The sequence below is a fragment of the Vombatus ursinus genome, unplaced genomic scaffold, assembly GCF_900497805.2.
Source record: "Vombatus ursinus unplaced genomic scaffold, bare-nosed wombat genome assembly UNPS02014798.1, whole genome shotgun sequence".
In the NCBI taxonomy this organism is placed as follows: Eukaryota; Metazoa; Chordata; class Mammalia; order Diprotodontia; family Vombatidae; genus Vombatus; species Vombatus ursinus.
This window is the reverse complement of record NW_020954576.1, coordinates 10147842-10166364: the sequence shown is the minus strand read 5'-3', so window position 1 is coordinate 10166364 and position 18523 is coordinate 10147842. Positions and strand designations below refer to the sequence as shown.

Here is an 18523-nt window from a genome sequence, read left to right as displayed (position 1 = left end):
CAATTCTACCTAAATTAATTTACTTATTCAGTGCCATAACAATCAAACTACCAAAACATTATTTTATAGAGCTAGGAAAAATAATAACAAAATTCATCTGGAAGAACAAAAGGTCCAGAATGTCAAGGGAATTAATGAAAAGAAATGCAAGGGAAGGTGCCCTAGCTGTACCAGATCTTAAAATTGTATTATAAAGTAGCAATCATCAAAACTACTTGGTACTAGCTAAGAAACAGAGTGGTAGGTCAGTGGAATAGGTTAGGTACATAAGATACAATAGTCAATGACTATAATAATCTACTGTTTGATAACCCCAAAGACTCCAGCTTCTGGGACTGCTCATAAACAGTGGAAAACAGTATGAGAGAAACTAGGCATAGACCAACATCTTATACCGTATACCATGGTAAAGTCAAAATGGGTACACTATTTAGATATAAAGGCCGAAACTATAAGCAAACTAGGAAAGCAAGGAATAGTTTACCTGTCAGATTTATGGAGAAGGGAAGAATTTATGACCAAATAAGAGATAGAGAACATTATGAAATACAAAATGGATGATTTTGATTACATTAAATTGAAAAGTTTTTGCACAAACAAAGCCAATACAACTTTCTTAGAAAAAAAGCCAAGAAACAATTTTTACAGACAGTGCCTCTGATAAAGACCTCATTTTTCAAATATATAGGGAACTGAGTCAAATTTATATGACTACAAGTCATTCCCCAGTTGATAAATGGTCAAAGTATATGAACAGGCAGTTTTCAGATGAAGAGATTAAAGCTATCTATAATCATATGAAAAAATGCTCTAAATCACTACTGATTAGAGAAATGCAAATCAAAACAACTCTGAGGTATCACACTGAGTACACCTATCAGATTGGCTAACATTACAAAACAGGAGAATGACAAAATGTTGGAGAAGATGTGACAAAATTGGAACACTAATGCATTGCTGGTGGAGTTGTGAACTGATCCAACCATTCTAGAGAGCAATTTGGAACTATGCTCCAAAGGCTATAAAACTGTGCAACCACTTTGACCCAGCAACACCATTTCTAGGTCTGTATCCCAATGAGATCATAAAAATGGGAAAAGGTCCCACATGCACAAAAATATTTATAGCAGCAATTTTTGTGGTGGCCAAGAATTGGAAATTGAGGGGATGCCCATTAATTGGAGAATAGCTAAACAAGCTGTGGTATATGAATATAATGGAATACTATCGTGGTATGAGAAATGATCAGCAGGCAGACTTCAGAAAAACCTGGAAAGACTTATATGAACTGATGCTGAGTGAAGTGAGCAGAATCAGTAGAACATTGTACAAAGTAACAGCTACATTGTGTGATGACTAACTTTGACAGACTTAGCTCTTCTCAGCAATGCAAGGATCTAAGATAACTCCAAAAGACTCATGATGAAAAATGCTATCCACATTCAGAGAAAGAACTATGGAGTCTGAATGCAGACTGAAGCATACTATCTGCTCTCTTTTGTTGTTGTTGTTGTTTTATTTTTTTCTTCTTCCTTGTAGTTCCTTCCATTGGTTCTAATTCTTCTTTACAACATGACTAAAGTGAAAATATGTTTAATATGAATTTATATGTAGAGCCTATATCAGACTGCATGCCGTCTTAGGGGGAGAAAATTTAAAACTCAAAATGTTATGGAAGTGAATCCTGAAAACTAAAAATAAATAAATTAATTAAAAAAAAGAAAAATAGGAAGAACTAGAATTCAAAGGGTGTTTTATATTGCTTCTTAGAAAGTTGGGGAAAGATTGAACAAATTGTGGTATGTGAATGTAGCAGAACATTACTAAGCCATAAGAAATGATGAAAGAGACTATTTTAGAGAATCCTAGATAGCATGAATTTATAGAGTGAAGTGAGCAGAACCAGAACCATGCATAGAGAGCAACACTGTGGAGGAAAAAATCTTCAAAAAACTTAAGAACTCTGATCAATGTAGTGACCAACCACATTTCCAGAACACCAAAGATGAAACACATTATTCAACTCCTGACAGAGAGGTGATTTACACAAGAGGCAAAAAAGAACACAAATTTTTGGATTCATTTTGCTTAACTCAGCTTGTTACAAGGGTTTTTCTTTTTTTCCTTTTCTTTCTCTTGGTTTTTAATTGGGGATGGGAAAAAGTAAAGAGTTAAGAGTAAGGTTAGTAATAATGAGGCAAAAACAAAAGAAAGGCACTGAAACATTTTAAAAATGCACAGAACAGAACAGAAGGAAATTCAGAAAAAAGCTTTACTATGTGTTATAATAGAACAGTTACCTGGTAATTGAAGTAAGTACCTGTAGGGTTCTAAAAGAATTCTTTCAGATGTTTTCTGAGCTTCTTCCATAATTTGTAGAATTCAAAAAAGTTGATCTGTTAAAAAACAAAACATTGTTATTTATTTGAACCATGGTGATAATTTTATTCCTCAAATTATCTCTTCAATGTGATTCTAGAAAGATAAACAAAAATAAAATGAAAAATTAAATTCTTCTTGCTCCTTTTCTTAGCACTATGCTTCAACGAGTCTTTCAGTGTTCAGCTTGTCCCCCTTATCCTATGAGAGTAAAGGCTGAAAGGTTGTCAGTATGACTCCTTTTGATTACAGCAAGGTTTAACTTGTCTCTAAGTGGTGCTTTAAAAATCACTATGCAGATGCATTTTTAAAAAATCCTTTATGAGTATAAATGACACAATGATTTAATGAATAAAATCTTAAAACACTATTAAACAGATCATACAAAAAAATGAGTAAACATGCTTACACATGCTCAGAAAAAGATATATTTTTTTTTTTTTGGCAAGGCAACCAGGGTTAAATGACTAGCCCACTGTCACACAGCTGTTAAGTGTCAAGTGTCTGAGGCTGCATTTGAATTCAGGTCCTCCTAACTCCAAGGCCAGAGCTCTATCCACTGTGCCACCTAGCTACCCACTGTTTTTTCTTTTTTTCAAAATAAGAAAGGGCATCCACAGTCAATTCAATTTAAACATACAACTATGTTTTTTTTTGGCGGGGCAGTTGGGGTTAAGTGACTTGCCTGAGATTATCAAGGCTAGATTTGAACTCAGGTCCTCCTGACTCCAGAACTGGTGCTCCATCCACTACACCACCTGGCTGCCCCCATCTATGTTTTAACTGAAGGCAATGGCCTTTATGGCCTATGGCTCTGAATCCACTGAAGGATTTGTTCACGTTTATTTAAGCTAGAAAAGAGAAGCCTCCAGAGGGACATGAAAGCTGTCTTCAAGTATGTAAGGCAGACAGAGGCTTGGATGTAAGGAAAAACTTCTCAACAATAATTGCTAACATTTGTAGAATGCTTTAAGGCTTGCAGAGCACTTTACATATGCTATCTCTTAAAACAGTCCAGTGAAGTAGGCACCATCATTATCCCTTACAGACGAGTGTCACCCAGCTAGCAAGAACTGGGGGCAGGATTTGAATCCAGGTCTTCCTGACTCCAAGGCCAGTGCTCAACCCACCCACTCTACCATCCGGCTGCCAAGTAATGCCTTCCAAGACGTGAACGGGTTGACACAGGAGGTAATGTTTTTCTTCACTTGAGGTTTTTAAGCAAAGAACTGCATATGTGATAGAGGGGGTTCTTGCTTAAGTACAGGTGGACAAAATTGTGCCTCTGGTTCCCTTTCACTCTGAAATGATTCTACTTTAACTGCAACATTCTATTTCAACAATATTTGAACATAGTTTTCTACATCTTGGTAATGCTTTGGCTTTCTTTTCTTGAATCTTGAGTCTTATTATTTTTTCTTTTACTATATTCTACCTACCTAATTAATTATTTCCTAATTGCTATAAGGTGCCATATATGCTTGGATCAATTTATCTATTTCACATTTTCTATTCTAAAACAGTTGTATTGTTCCCTGATCAATTTCTGTGTTTAAACTTCTAGCTGCACTACAGATATGAAGATTCAATACCTCTGAAGCCAGTTAATAAAACATGAATTTCTTATCAAAGTATTACTTTATAGGGCTAGAAAAAATTAGTGAAATTAATTTTTTTACTTTAAAAAATATGTAATTTTATTTGTACAATTAAAAAATTGTAGGGGCAGCTAGATGGCGCAGTGGATAAAGCTCCGGCCTTGGAGTCAGGGGGACCTGAGTTCAAATCAGGTCTTAGACACTTGACACTTAATAGCTGTGTGACCCTGGGCAAGTCACTTAACCCCGACTGCCTCACCCCCCCCCCAAAAAAAAAGTTTGCACACAGAAAGTTATAATACAGTTCTGTAAAAGCTACTTATTGCTGGAAGAATTGCCACGGAAAAGGGACAGTGTTATCTTTTTTGGTTGATCATTAGGAAAAATTAGAGGAATAGAGAAAAACACAGCAAATTAAAAAAAAATTGAAGAAACTTTTTACAGGTACAAATTTATAAATACAAAAACATTCACAAATTTATTTGAATACTAAATAAATATCTCAATAACTGTCTATCATAGCTGATCTCAGCTTGACTACAAAACCATAATCAAGGTATTTATTAATCAATTAGCTGAATGGACTTGGGTATACAACACACAGAAGCAAATGAGCATGGTAACCTATTGTTTGATAAACATTCTAGCTACTAGGATAATAATTCACTATCTGACAAAAACTGTTTGGAAAATTACAAAATAGTATGGCAGAAACTAGGTATAAACCAACATCTCACACTGTATATGAACATGCACAGGACTTGGATGCAGAGTGACATCATAAACAAAGGGAAGTGTAAATAAGAAATTATTTTTTAGATTCATGGAAAGAAGAAGAATTCATCAAAAGATTGAGAGACTCACAGAAGATAAAATGAACAATTCTATAAATTTTTTTCTTTGCACAAACAAAAGCAATGTAGCTAAAATTAAAGAGAGGTTAACTGGAAAAAAAAATCTTTGTAGCAAGTTTCTCTGATAAAGGTCTGATAAAGGTCAGCCAGGAAACTGGCTGAAATTTCAAATTTATAAGAATAAAAGCAAAGAAATAATAGAGAAAAAGAATAATAGAAATATATAATAGTATAGTAATATATATAATAGTATAATATATATAGTACATATAATAGTATATAGTAAATAGTAAATATATAATATTATAATAATATAATATAATAAAAAATAATAGAAAGAATAAAAGCAAAGAAAAGAAGAGAATAAAAAAGAATAAAAGCCATTTCCAATTGATAAATGGCCAAAGGATATGAACAGGCAGTTTTCTGATAACAAAATCCAGGCTCTCAATAGCCGTATTAATTTATTAATAATCAGAAAATGCAAATTTAAGCAAATCTGAAGTTAGATCTCATACCCATCAGACTGATAAAATGGGCAAAAAGGAAAATGAGAAATGATGTACCAAGTATTTTTCATTGATGGGTGCCAGTCAGTGCAGGGATGCCAGAAATGCTGTTTTGGTGAAGAAAAATCTCTCTTCCAAGCTTCAATGAGAAGTATTTCATCTAAGAAACTATTAATTTCAACTGTAGTGTCCCTGCTAATCATCATGAGATATTTCTCATAAGATAAAATTCTAGAATTTAAAAAAAGGCAAAAAACAAACACAAAAACCTCCCAAAGACCAGAATTTCAAAAGTTTTATTCAGAGTTGTTTAAATAGTATGGTAGAGGTGCATTTGAATCCCTGTGTGACAATGAGCCTTAATTTCCTTATCTATAAAATCTAATTAGTGTAAAGGGCATGAGATTTATGTGCAGAGGAACTTGGTTCAAGTCCTACCTCTGCCACTCTCTGTTTAACTTTGGATAAGTCAACTGACCTCTCTGGGCCTCAGTTTCCTCATCTGTAAAAAAAGGTTAAAGCAGAACCTTTAAGGTCCCTTCTGGAGCTAAATCTATGAGCCTAATCTACACAATAACTACCAACAGTGTAAATGAAAACATCACTAAAAATGTCAAAGTCTGAGTAACTGAAAAACCAACTTAGATCCTAGAGAGCAGAAAAGGAAACATGCTGCCTGTGGTAGCGCCTGGAGGGAAGGGACTACTAAGATAAAGGATTGAATGGCTTTTCATCTGTGGTCACAGCCTGAGATGTTTTCAATTGTTTTTCTTTCTTGTAAGAGACAGTTCAATATGGAAGAGAAGAGGGCTGACAAGACTGTAATGCAAAGAAAAAAAGGCATCAATAAAATATTTTTAAAAGGCATATTACAATTCATAAATTAGTTGGAAAAGTAATAGATTTGTGCTATGTTGGCTCAGCCTAGCTAGATTAATATAATATTCAAATTTTCATTTTTTTCCTTTATTTTTGTCAAAATCACTTTTTGGTGATTTTTAGTTGAGTAGTCCCCAAATATCTGATAGACTTTCTCAGTTTACAAATGGTATTATCTTTCTACCAAATCCTGTTATTTGTTATAATGTATAAAAAATGAAGGTGATTTTTCTTTTGTATATTTATGCCCTGTTGAAAGACTTCACGTAGTAATGGAGACATTTACAATCCTTTTGGGTAAGGAAGACTTGGGTTTAAGTCCTACCTCTGTAAACTGGGGCAAGTCACTTAATATCTCAGAGCCTCCAGGCAGCCTCATATACCACAGATTACACTGGTAGAGGGAATTTCCTTGTTTTATATCAGTGAAAACTCAATTCCCACTTTAAAAAAAGGGGCCTCCTCCCCAACTAAAGAAATTTTCTTCATTTTTTTGTTGAATTTCTTGGATTTTCTAGATAAACAATGATCTCATATACAGAAACTTTTGATGACTTCATTTCTACCCTTTATTGCTTTGGAAGCAGTGCAATACAATACAAAGATGGCTAACTCTTGAATCTATGGGTCTGAGTTCAACTGTCTCCTCTGATCCTTCCTACTGGAGATGATGCCAGACAAGTCACTTAACCTTCCTGAGACTCAGTTTCCTTGTCTATAAAATGATGAAATTGGTTTGGACTCTGTCTCCTCCTTTCTCATCCTAAGCATAATACTTTGCATGTAGTAGATACTTAGGAAATGTTTGATTGTTGAAAAGACAGTTCATGTGGAAAAACCAATAATCAACGATAGAAAGCAAGAAAAGGGGGAAAGCTGATAAAGGAATTACCCAGTCTGATTTCAAAATATGCTAAAAAGCAGTAATTATCATAACTATCCAGTGCTAGATTAAATATAGACCGATGGAACACAACAGAGAATCAAGAAACAGAAACAAATGTACACAAGAAATTAGTATTTGATACCGCCAAGAGCACAAAACATTTGGAAAAGAAATTATTATTCAATAAAACTACTGGAGAAGCTATATAGCAGTGTTTCCTATCCCCTCAAAATGAGTCATATTCTTATCTCACATTAAAAAATAAAATAAATTTCAGGATAACAAATATTTTTAAATTCAAAGAAAGAGTAATATATTTTTCAACTGTGTAGAGAATTTTTAATTAAACAAACAAAATTCCTGGAAGACAAACATTTTATTTACTTTTTCTTGGTCTAGACCTGTGATATATGAGTGTGGTATGAAAACTGTCCAGGCAGCTAATGTCTGTCTTCAGATGGGTAACTTTTTTTTAACTTAGAAAAAAGTCTTAATGTCTTAGGCACTGAGAGGTTAAGTGATTTCCCTGATCCAAAAATCTAGTTATAGTGTCAGAGGTAGGACTTGAACTCAGGTCTTTCTGTCGCCAAGGCTGGCCCATTATCTGTGACATGTCACAAAGACTCTATAGATTTGATTATACAGAAACAAAAGCTTTTTCTTTTTCTTCTCTACAAAGCCTATGACAGCCAAAGTGAAATAAATTATATTAGAAAAAAATCTTTGTGGTAAATACACTTGATGAAATTTGACATCTAGACTCTAGAAGAAACATAAAAATTTATAATACTTCAATGTCCATCATACCACTGTTATCTGACACTGTACTAGAAATGTTAGCTTTAGCAATAAAGAGAAGAAAAAGAAATTGAAGGAATGCTCATGGATATCAATGTTCAAAGGTTACTTGAAAAATTATTTAAACTCCCTAAAATTTAAAGAATTACAAGTTATAGAAACTTATGAGATAACCTTAACCCTATGAAATTTACAAATAATAAAATAAAAGAAAAAATGACAAAAATGTCAAAGTTGAAGGAAACGGGCAAAAATGGTTGGTAGGACTACAAATTAGTGTAATTTTTAAAAAAGCAGTTTTAGTAATATAAGAGTTTCAAAACTAATCATATGATTTGGCACAATAAAAGACTTACCTATGCAAAAATATTTGTAGCTGTTTCCTTTGTAATAATGAAAAATGGATGTAATCTTCATGACCAAGAATTGTGAGACATCTAAATAAACTGTGGCATACCAATGAATGTACTTATATTCATTGTTATTCATTTGTTTCAGTTATGACTGACTCTTTGTGACTGCATTTGTGGTTTTCTTGGTAAAGATACTGGAATGGTTTGCCATTTCCCTTTCCAGCTCATTTTATAGATGAGGAAACTGAAGCAAAAAGGATTAAGTGACTTACCCAGGGCCACACAGCTAATGAGTGTCTGAGGTTGGATTTGAACTCAGGAAGATGAGTCTTCCTGACTTCAGACCTGGCACTTTATCCACTGTGCCACCCAGCTACCCCTAACTGCACATTAATAATTACACCATAAAATGACAAATATAGAGAATACAAAAAATATGGAAACATAAAGTGATGCGGAGTGAAGAAAACAACCAGAAAATGCATATTGACTAGGAATATATAAAAAGAGAGCAACAAAACAAAGATGAAAAAGAAATTAGAAGAAAGACATAGGATTTTTTTAAAGGTTCTAATTTTCCCTTTATTAACACGTAAATAGTTCAAGTTTTACTTGGGGATTTTATCTTTTATATCTATGGTCTCACCCTTTGTATTTAAGACCGTTATTAAGTACAAAATTTAAAAAAAACCTTTAATGACTTATGAGGAAAACAAAACAAAAGATAAGAATAAAAGTAGATAGGAAAAATTTATTCCAAGAACATGATTAATGTTATACTGAAGTATGGACACGTAAAATGACTTATAACGGCATAAGTAGAAAGGGAGATATAGTGTTATTAGACCTTTTAGTGATCTCTATTCAAAACTAAATTTTTCAACAAAAACATCAAAAACCTAAACAGTATGAGATTTAGCATTTGTTACACAGCAGAAAAAAGGAATTTTCTGTCTTTAAAAAGCCTTGAAACATGGAAAAATACTTGAGTGGATCTGTGATGTTATCTTTGGGGGTTATTTCTTCCAAAGTTACAGTTCATTAGCAATATATACCTTTTCATCTTGTGAGCCATACCATCCTTTTCACATACATTCATTCCTCTAGACCTTTGTAACATTTAGAGTCTTGGCTGAAAGGGCACTTAGAGTGCATGTAGTATATAACCCTTACCTGAACAAATATCCCCTATGTAAGACATGAAACAAATGCAACAAGAGCTCCGCACCTTTGCTCGAAGATTTGTGGGGTGGGAAGGAAGAGAGAACACCACTATCACAATCTGCCAAGGCAGCACATTCCCTATTTGGAAATTATTAAGAAGTTTTTTATTATATCACTTAACTCCCACTTCTTGCTCTCAGGACAGCTAAGTGGTGCAGTGTACAAAGTGTAGGGTTAGAGACATAAAGACCTGAGTTCAAATCTAGACTCAGATGCTTAGTAGTTATGTGATCCTGGACAAACCACTTATTCTGTTTGCCTCAAGTTCCCTTAACTGTAAAATGGTGTTGATATCTTGCAGGGTTGTTGGGGGATTAAATGAGATATTTGTAAAGCACTTAGCACAGTATCTGGAACGTAGTAGGATACTTCTAAAGACTTAATTCCCTTCCCTTTACCCCTTAGGCTCTCAGCAGAATAATTTCTCTCCAGCTCTGGTCCCGTATCACCAAAAGTCTGTTGGAATACCTACCTGAATATCCTGTAGGCATCTCACCCTTAATGTACCAAAACGGAACTTTTCTTTCCCCCTAAACCTACCTCCCCTCCAAACTCCCTTAATTATGATGGAGGTACCACCTTTCTTCCAATCATTACTAAGGTTCACAGCCTCAGTCACCCTTGACTCCATTCTTACTCATACCTCACCCACCAACCCCACCCAAGCAGTTGCCAAATTTTACTTCTACAACAGCCCTCACTTCTGTCCCCTTCCCTCTACTAACATGACAACCATCATAGGTCAGGATTTTATCACTTCTCATCTGGGCTAGCCTCATAACTGGTCTCTCCATGTGCGCAAGTGTAACATTCAGACTGCTGAAGTTGCTTCCTCTCATTCTTGTTATAGAAATAGCCCATGGAGCAGAGCAAAAGTATTTATCAATAATGTTTTCATTAATGACAGATAAAAGTTTAAAGTTAAAAAACAATCAACCTGTAAATGTAAAAACCAATTCCACCTGTAAATGATGTTATCTAGCTATATCACAACTGGGCAGGCAGTTTCCAGGAAAACTAACTCTTTAATTTCTGGAAGGAATATGATTATAAAGTTGAAACTTAAAGAAACTGAGCAAAGGGAATAACTAGGCGTAGAGCCTGTCTGTGGCTTAATTTGACTCAATATAGGAAACTTCACTTGGCCCAAATATGGAAAGAAGCAATAACCTGACAACTCTTTACCTAGTCTATGGTGAGCTTCTTGGAACAACTGGTCAGCTAATTCCAATAATAGAATATAGCTTAGATACTCTTCCAATAAGATGTACCATCTTTCATATATAAAGATGCAACTACAGCTTCAGGAATAGTTTTTTATGCACTAACTCTTATAATGTGCCCTAGACTTTGGGATAGTAGTCATCAGATTATATGTGGTATTTCCTTATTAATTTCTTGAGAATTTTGAGATAATATGGTTACTTCCTCCTGGGATTCTTATGCACACACATAAATACAAGGAAGTCTGAGGAGGGACATAGTGATAATTAAGGTATTGGAAAAAATTTAATGGAGGAAGTGACACCTAAATTGAACTTTGAAGACAAAGATTATGAGAGACAAAGATAAGGAAAGAGTTAAGTCTGGGCATGGGAAACCACCTGCACAAATTTTCAGAGGCAAAACATGGAATTTTGAGTTCAGAGAATTGATAGTAGTTCACTTTAGCTAAAATGTGTAGTTTGTGATAGGGAATATTATGGAATAAAGCCAGAAAGGCAGGGTAAAACTAGATTGTGGAGAATCTTAAATGCCAAACTGAGGAGTGTATTCTCAACTAGAGACAACAGGCGGACACTGAAGGTTTTGAAGGCAGGACAGTGACAAGGCCTTATCTGAGGCTTCAAGAAGATTATTTTGGCAGCCACATAAGAGAAGATGGGCTGTGTGTATATATATATATATATGTATGTATACAGAAGAGACTAGAAACAAAGAAACAATTAAGCCAATATAGGTGAGAGACAATTCAAGCCCTAATAAAGGTGGTTGCCAAGTGCATGAAGAGAACAGTAATACAGAGGTATAGTTGATGGGACTTAGCCAATAAATGACTATGAAGGATGAGGAAAAAGGCAGAGTTAGGGATGACTTAGAGGTATCAAACCTGGGGTCCTGGGAGGATAGTATGGTACCTTCACACAGAGCCTGGGAAGTCTGGAAGGTGGGACTTGTTTGGTGGAGAAGAGGAGAAGACCATCAGTCCCATTTCAGACATGCTGAATCTGGGACATCCAATATTTGACAATATGGGCCTAGAATTCAGGAGATGAACTGAAAGATGAAATTAGCAGTCGATTCAGCCATTGGCCATTTATTAGTGCTTAACATGTACAATGATCTGTGCTTGGCACTAGGGATATAGAAATAGAAAAAAACTAATCAGTCCCTGACTTTGTCAAGGTACTTCCATTCTATTGGGAGAAAACAAAATATACATACACATATATGTCTCTATATACACAAATACATAATATACACACGCACACACAACACATAAACTACAAAGTAATTTGGAGGGGGTGGAGATCAGGAAAGGCCTCACATAGAGGATGGCACTTAAGCTGAACTTTGAAGGCAACCAAAAATTCTAAGAGGGTAAATGGGATGAGGGAGTACATTCCAGGCACTGGGGATAGAATGGGCAAAGTTATGGAAATGGGAGAGGGAATGTCATGTGTGGGGAATAGTATATTCTGGAATTAATCCAGCTTGGTTAGAATGTAGAGTATACAGCGGGAAGTAATATAAAATAAGCCTGAAAAAATAGGCTGGGGCCAGATTGGGAAGGCTCAGAAGATCAGACAGAGGAGTTAATTTGCTTTTAAGAAACAAAAAGACAGATAGTGGAAGTCCTCCATCATGACTATATGTAGCTTCTGTGACAGCCTTCTAAAGTGTCCTCCAGATTGCTTGACTGTTTATAGTGTATTCTCACCATGACATCACTTCAGTTTCGATTTCTTTGATCTTCATTCAAATATTATGCCCTTAAGTTTGAAGCTTTTTACATAAATGAGTTATCTTATATACGATGTTACCTTACCACACCTAATTATTCTTTCTGTAAACATATAATCAGATTCAGGGAAAATGTCAAGAGAAATCAGGTTGAGAGATTCCCTTTTGGCCTTTTCTAATGATAAATCACGAACTCTGAATTTGGAGTCACCAGTATCACAGTAAGGGATAGGACAGCTCTGGCCAGGAAAGGTCTCAAGTTTTTTCTTATTTCTTTATTTGGTCTCTGAGGTTCTGTTCTGTAACTCTGATTGTCAGCTTATTCATGGATGATCAACTGATCAAAAAACATTTATGTGGCAGGAACACTGCTAAAGAAAGGCAACAACTACAAAAATAGTCCCTGCTCTCCAGGAGCTTACCTACTATGAAGGAGATGACATGAAAATAAAGACAAGGTACATATGTGATGCATATAGATTAGAAGGACAGTATTCTTAAGAGGGGAAAGCTCCACTAGCTAGGAGGATTGGGAAGACCTGTCACTGAAAGCGACATCTGAACTGAGTCTAGAGAGAAGTAAGGGAAACTGAGAGGAAGAGAAGAGGGAGAATATTCCATGAGAGTGGGTTAGCCAGGGCTAAGGCACAGAGATAGGATATGGAGTGTCATATATAAGAAACAACAAGTAAAAAGATATGAGAAGACTGGAAAGGTAGAAATGGTCCAGGTTATAAAGTAACTTAAATGCCAGAGGACTTTATTTGATTTTGAGGTAATAGGGAGACACTGGAATTTATGAGTGGATGGGTGGAGGTGACATAGGCCTACATTTTAGGAAAATCACTTTGGTAGATGAAGGGAGGATAGACTGGACTGAAGAGAGACTTGAGGCAAGGAGATTAATTAGGCTACTACAATAATCCAGGAGAGAGGTGATGAAGGCCTGAACTAGGGTGGAGACTGGGTGAATAGAGAAAAAGGGACATATACAAGAGAAGGTAGAAATGACAAGGTTTGGCAATGCACTGGTTATGTGGGGTGAATGAAAGTAAAAGCTGAACAGGACACCAACACTGAGAAGTAGAGTGATGGAGGTACCCTGGCCCATGAGGCCCTATCTCATGACACTAAATTGCTTGTATGGTACACACAAAAAAACCCATAATGGCCAAACTTAAAGATGCCAACCGATTATCTTCTCCTCCGCACAACAGAGAAGCATATTTGGAAAATGAAATGAAAATCAAATGGACCTGGAGCTAGGAGGACACCGACAGGGAACAGTCTACCCAAACCCAAAAGATGCTTCTTTTGGAGGCTTCCTTTTCTTTATCTCATGATGGAGATACACCGTCCAGTTCAAAAACCCCAATTTCAATTCTGATTATAGTAATGTTCACATCAAGAAGTCTGATTGATCAGAGACCAGTCTCTTCCTAATATACCTTTTCTGACATGCTATCTAGTGTCAAGTCAATCATTTCCACCTTAATTCAGGGTCTCTCCCTAAAGCAAAGGGTCTGGGTTAGGATTAGAAGAGTAACTTGAAACATAATTTTTTCATAACATGAAAAATTTTATATTTAATATTAATGAATAAGGGGCCAGGGGCTGCTGCTAGCTAGAGAAAAATCACTCAATGAGGTGGCAATGCTACATAGAGCAGCAAAAGCATCTGGAGTCAAAATACAACCAAATTCTTGATTGCCATTTACAAGCTGTATAATCATAAAGAAGTAACTTAGTCTCTTGAGACCTCAATTTCCTCATCTGTAGAATGAGGAGGTTGGAACAGATGATTTCTAAGGTCCATTCCAGATCTAAGACACGAAAGCATTTTGAAAAAATATAGAAAGCAAACCAAAAAAGTACTGCTGTTGGTGTTGGCTCTTATCTACATTGTACCACTAGATTCTATTTGTTTATAACTGCACACATTTTCAAGATGGCTGGCTGGCTCAGGGGTCAAGCCATAACACTCTGGCTCTGGCTTGACTATCGTGGTACTTTATCCAATGGAACCAAAACTGTCAAATTGATTACGGTAAATTAACTTAAAAGTTTTGATGCTTTAAAAAAAAAAAAAAATCACAACGCATTTCCTGATACCTTTCCCTCTTCCTTCCTCAGAACCCTTCTTTCTCACAAAGAAAAAATTTGACAAAATGGATGGACACAGCAATTAAGTAAGCAATTACATTCATAATCTGGTCCCTAAGTGGAATAACTAGGTCAAAAGGGATGAAGAATTTACAGCAGCAATTCTTAATCTGGGGTCCACAGATTTCGGGGGGGAGTCCATTAATAAAAAAAAATGCTATTTTAATGTAATTGGTTTTCTTTGTAATTTTTGTCTATTTTATCTTACTCACTTAAAAATATTCTGAGAAAGGATTAACTACACTGCCAAAGGGGTCCATGAAACAAACAAACAGATATGTTAAGAATTCTTGGTGGGGAGGGGTTGAAAATAATGGTCTGAGTGGAATGGTGATGTCTGGGAAGCATATGCTCTCCCAAAAAGCTGCTCTATTTGTCACAGCAAAGAAGCAGAAACACAAAACAGGGAATAGTTGAATAAATTATAACACATACACATAATGGAATATTATTGTACCATAAGAAATGACAAAAAGTACAATTTCTGAGAAACCTGGGAAGAATTATATGAATTAATGCAGAGTGAAATGGGTAGAACTAAGACAATTTATGCAGTATTAACAAACTATGAAGAAAAACAACTTTGACTTAAAAACTCTTATCAGTGCAATGACCAACCATAATTCCATCAGACTGATTTTGAAGCACGCCACCTACTTCTTGATAGACTGACGGACACAAAATGCAGAATAAGACATATGCTTTTGGACATGGCCAATGTGAGAATTTACTTTGCTTGACTATGCATTTAAAAAAATAGATTTGTACTGACATATTTTGGTTTTACATTAGATATCTCCCTCCCAGAGAGCCACCTCCTGTAACAAGGAATTTTTTTAAAGTGGAAAAAGAGAAAAAAATTCAGCAAAAGCAATCAATACATTGAAATATCTGGCATTATATGCTATGTTCCACTCTGGTGAACCTCTGCAAAGGAGTATCACTAAGTTCTGTTTCATATCTCTTTTTTTTGGGCCAAATTTGTTCTTTATAATTTCACAACACTCAATTTCCATTATTTTGTGGTAACTGTTTTATTACATTGTTGTATTCATTTGTGTATATTGTTTTCCTATCCCTGCTTACTTCACTGAATATCAGTTCACATAAGTCTTTCCATGATTCTTTGAATTCATTACGTTCATTGTTTCTTATAGTACAATAATATTTCATTTTATTCACGTACCAGAATGTTTATCCATTCCCCCTTCCATAGACTAACTTTATTTCAATTAACAGTAAATGTTTATTGATTGATTTTCAGTTCTTTGCTACCATGAAAAGTATTGCTATAAATATTTTCATGGATATTAAGCTTTTTGCTTAGAACCACAATAAGACATTTGGGGAACCCTGTATGTGACAAGGGTTTTGTTTTTCTTTTTTCCCAATGTGAGGGACTGAAGGAGTTGGGAGTAAGAGGTGGGGCAGGAATAGGGTCGACAAAAAAAGAAAAAGAAAAGCAAGAAAGAAAAGAGGGTCATTGAATCTTTTTTTTTTTTAATGAACAAAAGAACAGAAGGAATGTCAAAATGAAACAAGGCAAGCATAGGAATATAAGTAAAATATTGAATTTATTACTTATGTAAAAGGAAAATCAAGCTGTACATAATAAGATTTGCATTTTCATACACAATCCTGTACATGAAACTCTGTATGTTAAAATGCTCATCTTATTTGGTTTTTAAGTTTGGAAAAAAAAAATAGAGCCTTTGCAATGGGGTGTCCAACCTCATTATTCAATTGAAATTGCAAACTCCAAAGTCACTTATGATCTCTTAATTGCCAAATTAATGACCTCTTCCTAATCTTCATTCCTCTCAGGTTCCCTATAGCATTTAATGTAGTTGACCACCCTCTCCTGAATACTCTCTTCATGGTTCTCCTTTTACCTGTCTGACTGTTCCATCTCAATCTCCTTTGCTGGCTTATCATACATATCACAATCCTGGCAGATATATGCTAAGGCTTTGTCCTGGGTTCTCTTCTCTTTTCTATATTAGTTTTATATTAGTTCAGTTGGTGACTTCATCAGCCCCCAAGGGTTTAATTATTACCTCTACTCAGATGACTCTCAGACCTATATTCAATGCTGAGCTGTTAGACATTTTAAACTGGATGTTCCATAGGTATCTCAAGCTCAACATGGCCAAAAGCCACTCTTCTTCCAAACTTGACCATGATTATAATACCATCCTGCCAATAACTCACATTGACAACCACAATGTTACCCTCAATCTAATTTTCACTCAACTTACAAATCCACTGTTGCCATGTACTGTCAGTTGTATTTCTACATTTCTCCCATCTGCTCCTTTCTTTTCATTTACAAGGTCACCACCTTAGTTCAGCACATTACCTCTTACTTAGACTATTGTGATAACCTGTTAATTAGTATCCCTACCTCAAGTCTCTCCATACAACAATCCATCCTCCACAGAGATGCTAAAGTGACTTTTAAAGCCCATGATCTGACCATGTCAATGTGTTCAATAAACTCCAATAACTTCCTATAAGCTTTACGATCAAATATAACCTTGTTCGGCATTTAAAGCTCTTCACAATTTAGTTTTCTTTGTCCAGGTTTATTACCTATTTACCCCCTCCTTGCACTCTAAAGTCCAACCAAAATGGCCTTCTTGCTGTCCTCACACATGCCATTCCTTTCTCATCTCTGTGCCTTTGCAATGGCTGTCTGTTCTCCTTCCCTTCTCCCATCTCTGAGAATCCTTGGTTGCTTTGAAGATTAGCTTCAATTCCATCTTCTGCACATGGACTTTTCTGGTCCCTTCTATGGTTACTGAGCTCCCTCCTCCAGGATGCCTTGTATCTTCTTTCTTTCCTACCTGATATTTTCCCTGTATAGAATGTAAAGTTCCTTGATGATAGAAAGTTTCTCTTTTGTTAACATATTTCTAGTGACTAGTACAATGTCTAGAAGATAGCATTAATAATCAATATCCCACCTAAAATATGGCATTTATAATGATCTGGCCTGACCACTACAGAGAACAATAGGACAACCATGCCAACGGTGGCCACAAGACTGTAGATTAATATTAGACAACTCTCTGAAGTCATGTCACATTGCTAACACAACCTATGAATTAACAGGGGCCGGATATCATCTGAGCAAACCTGAACCTTAGCGGAAAAACCAACACCCATTAAACAATGGGACCACCCAAGTGTCCATTAAGCCTCTAAATTAACAGCTTCAGTGCTGGGCAACTTCCTACTTCTTGATGCAGTCTATTCTTCTTTGAGTCATCTTGAAATATCCAAGGGATGGTGACTGATAGGGCCTTGGCCTTCTACTCAGATCAGCTAGCCCATAACCCATTTTCCACCCCTCCAATTTTTTTTTCCTCCTCCTGACTCAGATGCATGTAACTCTGGCTCCTCATAGTGAGACTGTTTTGTGAAAACCAGTCATTTGGGTCATGTCTATTATGGAAGACCATTCCAAGACTAAGATTCAAGAGGCAATATCCTGACTCTTCTCTAGACTAATAATCCTACTTACAGATTAGGAGTATATTCTATCCATTCCTTCATCCAAAACCTCATCCATGAATCATTCCCTTCTTCCCATTTGTTCCTCTCTACTGACTCCAGAAGTAGACCCTCTCATCTCAGATGAAGGTGATGACTTTGGTGGAGAAATGAAGAATGATGTATGTACACACTGAACCTGGAAAATATTTATACTGCATTATCTTTTGAATAGCTATTATTTTTATTTTGTTCTTTAGCTCAGGCATTACTGAACAAGTTGCCTTTTTTATTCTCCATTTGGTCTCTCATTTTTTATCATTTAAAAAAAAATTAGAGGCAATGTGGCACAATGGTTTGAACACTGGGTCTGGGGTCAGGAAGACCTGAATTCAAATCTGACCTCAGACACTTTCTAGCT

General features: G+C 35.6%; 1 protein-coding gene across 2 annotated transcripts in view; it reads right to left on the bottom strand.

Annotated features, from left to right (window-relative positions):
* LOC114049847 (geranylgeranyl pyrophosphate synthase) overlaps window positions 1–18523 on the bottom strand; it is a 51155-nt gene that overhangs the window by 25186 nt on the left and 7446 nt on the right. The window contains exon 2 of one of the 2 annotated variants that reach the window (XM_027871274.1): window positions 2301–2396. In XM_027871274.1, the coding sequence (XP_027727075.1) occupies window positions 2301–2370 (70 nt within the window). In that variant the 5' untranslated portion in view covers window positions 2371–2396. Of the gene's footprint in view, window positions 1–2300; window positions 2398–18523 lie in introns of those variants that run through there. The other variant, XM_027871275.1, reaches the window with a different exon arrangement.